Below are 8,203 nucleotides of genomic sequence, written 5' to 3'. Positions count from 1 at the left end.
GGAATTGTCCGTAGAGCTCCGAGACAGGATAGTATCGAGGCATAGATCTGGGGAAGGGTACCAAGACATTTCTGCAGCATTGAAGGTCCCCAAGAACAAAGTGGCCTCAATCATTCTTAAATGGAAGAAGTTTGGAACCACCAAGACTCTTCCTAGAGCTGGCTGCCCGGCCAAACTGAGCAATCGGGGGAGAAGGGCCTTGGTCAGGGAGGTGACCAAGAACCCGATGGTCACTCTGACAGAGCTCTAGAGTTCCTCTGTGGAGATGAGAGAACCTTCCAGAAGGACAACCATCTCTGCAGCACTCCACCAATTAGGCCTTTATGGTAGAGTGGCCAGACGGAAGCCCCTCCTCAGTAAAAAGCACGACAGCCCGCTTGGAGTTTGCCAAAAGGCACCTAAAGACTCTCAGACCATGAGAAGCAAGATTCTCTGGTCTGATGAAACCAAGATTGAACTCGTTGGCCTGAATGCCAAGCGTCACGTCTGGAGGAAATCTGGCACCATCCCTATGGTGAAACATGGTGGTGGCAGCATCATGCTGTGGGGATGTTTTGCAGCGGCAGGGACTGGGAGACTAGTCAGGATCGAGGCAAAGATGAACGGAGCAAATTACAGAGAGATCCTTGATGAAAACCTGCTCCAGAGCGCTCAGGACCTCAGCCTGGGACGAAGGTTCACCTTCCAACAGGACAACGACCATAACCACACAGCCAAGACAACGCAGGAGTGGTCTCTGAATGTCCTTGAGTGGCCCAGCCAGAGCCCGGACTTGAACCCGATCGAACATCTCTGGAGAGACCTGAAAATAGCTGTGCAGCAACGCTCCCCATCCAACCTGACAGAGCTTGAGAGGATCTGCAGAGAAGAATGGGAGAAACTCCCCAAATACAGGTGTTCCAAGCTTGTAGTGTCATACCCAAGAAGACTCAAGGCTGTAATCGCTGCAAAAGGTGCTTCAACAAAGTGAATACTTATGTAAATGTGATATCAGTTCTTTATACTTAATAAATTAGCAAAAATGTCTAAAAACCTGTTTTTGCTTTGTCATTATGGGGTATTGTGTGTAGATTGATGAGGGGAAAAAACCCTTTAATCCATTTTAGAATATGGCTGTAACATAACAAAGTGGAAAAAGTCAAGGGGTCTGAATACTTTCCGAAGGCACTGATAGATACTTTAACGATATTTTATTAAGAAAATATGTATAGTTCATGTAAATGTTGTGCTGCTCTGAGTTCATGTAGTGTAATAGGTACAATAATTTAAAGCAAAAACGACAAAACAATGAAACAAGAAGAGTACACATTGAAATACAAACATAAAGAAAGTAAACATAAGAAATAAGTATGGTGAACTTGAGAAACTGTTAACCTTTTCAGATTAAAATGTCACTGCACAGAGATGGATTTCACTCAGTTTCCATACAGAGGAAGGTATGGATATACTGTATGTTCACACATACAAGACAAAAAGTCAGAGGCACAAGTTCAATGAAAAAGTCTTAGAGTTTTAAGTCCGTAAGCTATGATCCCACAATGATCTCCATAATGTGGTCAAGTTCATTGAGATCGGCTCTACAGCTGGAGTTGGATGCGGGGCCATGTGAGGAGGCCATGCTGTCCAGAAGGTCGTAAGGCCCCATCTTGGGGGTGCTCTGCAAGCCTGTGAGCATGGTGTCCAAGTCATAATACGAGGCATCAACGTCCGAGAACAGCTCCTCTAGTGCCGGGTCTGACCTGGGGGCGGCATTTCTGATCTCGAACGTCCCGAACACCTTCCCCGTCACCATTTTAGCCCCCTCCCCAGAACTCGCACCCTCCTTGACCTCCGAACCGGAGTCTTCGCTGACCTGGTCCTCCTCCTCCACCATGCTCAGTTCTGCTCTGTCCCAGCAGTGGTCGATGGTCCCCAATAGGAGGGCCGGGGCCCCGTCGCTAACTGCCACAGAACACAGAGACTCGTCCGTTAACACTTCTTCCTCGCGGCAGCCATCGTAGCCCATCACCGAGTAGAGCTTGGGCCCACCGTCCTGCTGCTCCGGCGCCGACAACCGGCACAAAACCTCGGTGCCTACCAGGCGGTCGGATGGGCCGGAGCCGCCGAAGGCCTCGGTGACCACCTGCCAACTACCGTCATGGGTCATCTCCTCCTGGATCTGGCGCACTGTGTTGGCAATGAGCACCGAGCGGCACAGGTTGGGCTCCACCAGCATGTGGCACAGCTGCAGCTTGATCAGAGACATGTCCAGCAGGGACTGGCGCTGCCGGCTGTACGACGCCGCTACCGCCTTGTCGTCCGTCGCCACGTCCACACCGTCAGAGAACTTGCGTTTGGTGCCTCTGGAGTACATGTTGGCCCTGTGGGGGGAGCCAAATAGGATTTTGGTTAGAACATATAAAGCTTTTTAAGAAGTAGCCTTTTCCATTCACTTGTTTTGCATGTTAAGCATAGTATTTCGGTGTTTTATATTGTTCTGTAAAGATGTCAAAAGTCCTATTTACTTATTGTAATAATATTTCTTAATAAAACATACTAGAATATCAGGATTATGATTTCAAAAGGTTGTGTGCACCTGAAAATCAAAGATATTATGAATAATGTACTTGTGTTCATTTACTTTTCTTCACCTTTCCTACGTCGACGCACAGGCATATACACGAGGCGGCTTCCTCTTTTGCTCATCGCTTCAGTACGTTACTGAACAACTATCTCTCGAAAACTCTAGTCGGCATTCTGCCTTCTCCCTACAGTTTTCAGCCATTAGCTTCACCCACTACAATCCCAACGCTGTGTTTTAACATTTAGAAACATCAATAATCATCACTTGCGATATGGCTTTCGAAACATATGACCCTTATCTTTCATCAGCGAGAAAGAATCCTTAAAAAAAAAATATATAGACTTACTGAAGCAGTTTTGCACAGATCCATACAGCTATGGCTGCCTCCATTCCACCAAACTACACTTCCGCTACACTTCCCGAGTTACCCTTACACATACAGTGGGGAGAACAAGTATTTGATACACTGCAGATTTTGCAGGTTTTCCTACTTACAAAGCATGTAGAGGTCTGTAATTTTTATCATAGGTACACTTCAACTGTGAGAGACGGAATCTAAAACAAAAATCCAGAAAATCACATTGTATGATTTTTAAGTAATTAATTTGCATTTTATTGCATGACATAAGTATTTGATCACCTACCAACCAGTAAGAATTCTGGCTCTCACATACCTGTTAGTTTTTCTTTAAGAAGCCCTCTTGTTCTCCACTCATTACCTGTATTAACTGCACCTGTTTGAACTCGTTACCTGTATAAAAAGACATCTGTCCACACACTCAATCAAACAGACTCCAACCTCTCCACAATGGCCAAGACCAGAGAGCTGTGTAAGGACATCAGGGATAAAATTGTAGACCTGCACAAGGCTGGGATGGGCTACAGGACAATAGGCGAGCAGCTTGGTGAGAAGGCAACAACTGTTGGCGCAATTATTAGAAAATTGAAGAAGTTCAAAATGACGGTCAATCACCCTCGGTCTGGGGCTCCATGCAAGATCTCACCTCGTGGGGCATCAATGATCATGAGGAAGGTGAGGGATCAGCCCAGAACTACACGGCAGGATCTGGTCAATGACCTAAAGAGAGCTGGGACCACAGTCTCAAAGAAAACCATTAGTAACACACTACGCCGTCATGGATAAAAATCCTGCAGCACACGCAAGGTCCCCCTGCTCAAGCCAGCGCATGTCCAGGCCCGTCTGAAGTTTGCCAATGACCATCTGGATGATCCAGAGGAGGAATGGGAGAAGGTCATGTGGTCTGATGAGACAAAAATAGAGCTTTTTGGTCTAAACTCCACTCGCTGTGTTTGGAGGAAGAATAAGGATGAGTACAACCCCAAGAACACCATCCCAACCGTGAAGCATGGAGGTGGAAACATCATTCTTTGGGGATGCTTTTCTGCAAAGGGGACAGGACGACTGCACCGTATTGAGGGGAGGATGGATGGGGACATGTATCGCAAGATCTTGGCCAACAACCTCCTTCCCTCAGTAAGAGCATTGAAGATGGGTCGTAGCTGGGTCTTCCAGCATGACAACGACCCGAAACACACAGCCAGGGCAACTAAGGAGTGGCTCCGTAAGAAGCATCTCAAGGTCCTGGAGTGGCCTAGCCAGTCTCTAGACCTGAACCCAATAGAAAATCTTTGGCGGGAGCTGAAAGTCTGTATTGCCCAGCGACAGCCCCGAAACCTGAAGGATCTGGAGAAGGTCTGTATGGAGGAGTGGGCCAAAATCCCTGCTGCAGTGTGTGCAAACCTGGTTTTCAAATACTTATGTCATGCAATAAAATGCAAATTAAATACTTAAAAATCATACAATGTGATTTTCTGGATTTTTAGATTCCGTCTCTCACAGTTGAAGTGGACCTATGATAAAAATTACAGACCTCTACATGCTTTGTAAGTAGGAAAACCTGCAAAATCGGCAGTGTATCAAATACTTGTTCTCCCCACTGTAGGTGTTCGAGCATGCTAGAGAGCTAATTAGCAAAGGTGGTCGCCTCTTGTCTTCCGTCTGTTTTCTGTAAACAAGCGCTGTAACATGGAGATACGGCCATGTGGGAACACTAACCCTAACATCAATTTAACCTTTAGTTTTTTGAAAATTATTTCTCGCTGATATGAAAGATAAGGTCCTTATGCTTCCAAAACCGTACCGCAAGCGACGCGTGTTCATGTTCAGATTGGGGCTCTTAACAACACTCCTCTGTAAAGAAGACGCCTTCTTCCAATGACTCCTATGTGTAATATAATGGAACTGAGAGTCATGATCAAGGGCTACTGAACAAATGCTTCTGTTCTTAACTCTCTTTCAGGTCTTTTCAGACAGACCTGCAAGGTGCATGCTAAGTGGAACATCCAATTTAGATCACCACACTGATAAAAATATTTAATTTGCTACCAGAATTCTTGTGATTAGAGCACACTCTAGCTCTCCAGTCTTGAAACGGATAGCAAACTCAAGACTTGTTTGTGTGCTACAGTAGAGGGAAAGAAAGAGGAACAATGTCAGTAAGGCATTCGTCTGAACTGATAGGATCTTTGCTGATTATCCAGGCCAACGTCCATTGAGCACATCTTCCAATATTACATTTTAGTAAATGCCTGTTAAGACAAAGGGATTCAAAAATACATTTCTGTTTACAGACAAAACAGAGTGACATCAACTTCCAACCAGAATTATCAAAAAACAGTAAATTAACTATCAAGAGTATATTCCGACCAATGTCAGTATTGGTAAATCATTATCAAAAGTACCTACTGTATTCCTAAAATAAATATGAACACAGACTTGCTTTAGCCATTTGCAAGAAAGGCGAAACATGAAGATGTGGAAATTAGACCTTTGTCAATTCAAGCACAGTGCCTAAAATAGAAAAAGAGAACCCACTCCCGATGCAAGCATTTGTAAAGATACAATCTCAGACACACACTGAAAATGGCTAAACAGCACTTTGTACATACATCCAGTACTGAGACGAGTGTTGGACATTTGCCTCCAGCCACGGCAGCCAGCCAACCAGGGTTGCGGGAGCCTAAAAGTGACAAACATGCAACTAGAGCAGGGAGAACACATGACAGTAACCAGCATGTCAATGCACATTACATCCAATGTCACTGGGTGACACGTGTGTGTGCAGAAGGGGGGAGGAGAAGATGCACTAGAACTCAGCTACTGGGACCAGGTGCTGAGGAACTGTGAAAGGCTATGAGCAGCTACAAATAATGATGCCCGCTTTACCTCCTCAATGCCAAATTGTTTGTGTCACATCGCATTGGGTTAGAACCTAGTTTGGTTGCTCAAGCTTCAGGAAGAGGGAAGGGCAGTATGCATCGTTTTGTACACCAAACCAACAAACTGTTAGTTGCAGGCAAAAACTAAGAACCACATACGTAATGCAAAAAAAATAATATCATGTTGAAGGGTGGAATTGTTATGCAAATGTTATGATTTGTTTGATAGTCTCAAAGATCACAGGAGAAAATCTTAATTAACAACCGTTAGCTATAAGGATAACATAACATTGAAGGGGGGTTGAAATGAAGGCATGGGAGATTATCCTACCTGACGCAAGAGCAACATCCCAGCACTGTAGAGACATTGACCAGAATGCAAGCCGACACATCCTCTGCAGCATGACTAAAAACTACACCACGTCAGGGGACACACAGCAGCAGGTATGTCACTTTCTTGCTCATTTGCAGTCATTTGAGAAAGTGACATTGTTTTTAGGGCAATGAAGTGAAATTACATTCATGTTGCAAAATGTTGTATTTATGTACTTATTTCCCACACCTCAAATGGTGAAGCAATTTATGAGCATTTCCCATGGTGAATAAACTCCCAGCTACCTCTTGTATGTCAAATCACAACAAAAATCTGATTATCCGGTCTTTACAGGACAAATGATGTTCAAATTGCCTACAGTGGATTTGATTTATTTTTTATACTTCATCTTTGTATACAGCATTGCAGTAACAAACGGTGTCTCCTTGTATAAACTAGGGACAGTTGAGTTTACGGTGTTTGCTTTGACAGTGTCATTAAACTTCAAGAGGGCCTTAATGGATTGATGGGCTTGAAAAACGATTGCCTGTATCATGATCTTTTTCATTTTTTTCTTTAAAAAAATAACATCTATTTTAAAAGAAAAAATAACTGCCAACTACAATGAACATCTGTCCCTTTGGCCACATATGATCCTTAAAAAAAAAAAGATTGCAGTTTTGAAACTGCAGTAAAAGTGCAGTAACTGCAGTCAACGGTGGTATTTTGGACGCAGTAATTGCAGAATAACTGCAGTTATACTGCACTCTGACTGCAATCTTTTTTCGTAAGGGATCATTTGACCTCTACACCAGCAGATGTAAATTATAAAACCTAGTAGCCTATCTTCAGTGTTTTCTTGTAACGTTTTTAAAATTCCCACCTTGCCATCCTCCAGGCCCCTTACACTGTCAAAGTGTTGAATAACGTACACATACCGCTATTTCTAACAAACCAACATGCCTCCCTCCTGTGGAAGTTCCACCCATGTAAATGTTACTCCTCCCTTCTCCCCACTGTACTGCCGTGGTCACAAGGCTGCTTCATCACTGGCCAGATGACGAATAGAGCTCTGGCAACATTCTAACATAGCAGTACAAGAATGATGAATAAACGAGAGTAGGGGTAATAGAACATACATTATTTAAGACACCAATAAAACTTGGTCCACCACGATTAATTACTTTATATCATGTATGTGTTATCCCCTTTAACGTACTTTTCAGACACAAACATAAAAACCTAGAGGGAAAAGGAAGAGACAGAAAGGCAGCCATTTTGAATGGACCTTCTACTCTTGCTAACTTCTGGTCGCCGACAGCGCGACTTCGCTATCGAGTAGTTAAAAAATGTATCCTGATAGACCACGTCTGGATGTAACCCATCCAAGTTCTGATTGATTACCAGGATACTTACTGGTAACAGAGGTTACAATGTAACAAATATCTATGGAAAGTTGAGCAATAAATATCGCACGTCAACTTCCTCATGATAACTTGCGTTCGAAATCGACCGCGCATTTGCAACACATTCGGGGGACTTTTATTTTTAAAGAGCAAACTCCTTACACTAAACACACATTTCATTACGTAATGCATATTTCATTGTCTTGGCCTTACCTTGACAAATAACCTTTTTTCGCCGAGGGTTCATGTGCTCTTCGTGAATAAACAAATTAATAGCGCAGCTTCCACCGAAACAGATTGCAGTCGAAGCACTGCTGCCAGGCGTTCCGGCCAGCTGCGGCAGAGGGAAGGGTGTCGTGGGCGGACACATAGGTCTTGATCGACAGGCCGTAGGTTGAACTGGGGAAAACATGAACAAAAGCCACGCTGAAGAAACAGGAGGAGATTCCACACTAGTATTCTGACAGCAGCACAAATTATGAAGTTACGTTTGTATGGTAATGAAGAAACCTTCAAAATAAAAGCCCGCATTTCAAAACACTGCAATGTGGATAACTCAAAAGACAATGAATTTTTGTGCCAACAAGAAAAGGCTATAAGTTATTTATGAAAAATATTGGTTTTCAAAAACATTTTTTAAGACCAATAATGGCAGAAAAATATATTTCACCTTTATTTTAA

The 8,203-nt window shown here is 43.6% G+C and overlaps 1 protein-coding gene across 9 annotated transcripts; it reads right to left on the bottom strand.

Annotated features, from left to right (window-relative positions):
* Nucleotides 1–1,098: 1,098 nt before the first annotated feature.
* On the bottom strand, nt 1,099–7,926 carry LOC121549141 (cell division cycle-associated protein 4-like). Of its 9 annotated transcripts, XM_041861005.2 has the most exons (4): nt 7,736–7,925; nt 6,135–6,216; nt 5,534–5,604; nt 1,099–2,360 (listed from the first exon to the last, which is right to left on the bottom strand). In XM_041861005.2, the coding sequence occupies exons 2-4, from the start codon at nt 6,150–6,152 to the stop codon at nt 1,526–1,528; spliced, it is 924 nt and encodes a 307-aa protein (XP_041716939.2). In that variant the 5' UTR covers nt 6,153–6,216; nt 7,736–7,925; the 3' UTR covers nt 1,099–1,525. The 9 variants fall into 9 exon arrangements, with proteins under 9 accessions (XP_041716939.2, XP_041716938.2, XP_041716944.2 ...); XM_041861004.2 differs by lacking the exon at nt 5,534–5,604 and having other exon boundaries at nt 7,736–7,926; XM_041861010.2 differs by lacking the exon at nt 6,135–6,216 and having other exon boundaries at nt 4,971–5,604; nt 7,736–7,923.
* Between the last annotated feature and the right edge of the window lie 277 nt (nt 7,927–8,203).

This window comes from Coregonus clupeaformis, chromosome 33, assembly GCF_020615455.1.
Source record: "Coregonus clupeaformis isolate EN_2021a chromosome 33, ASM2061545v1, whole genome shotgun sequence".
NCBI classification, from domain to species: domain Eukaryota; kingdom Metazoa; phylum Chordata; class Actinopteri; order Salmoniformes; family Salmonidae; genus Coregonus; species Coregonus clupeaformis.
The sequence above is the reverse complement of the archived record's forward strand: the minus strand, read 5'-3'. Positions and strand labels throughout refer to the sequence as shown.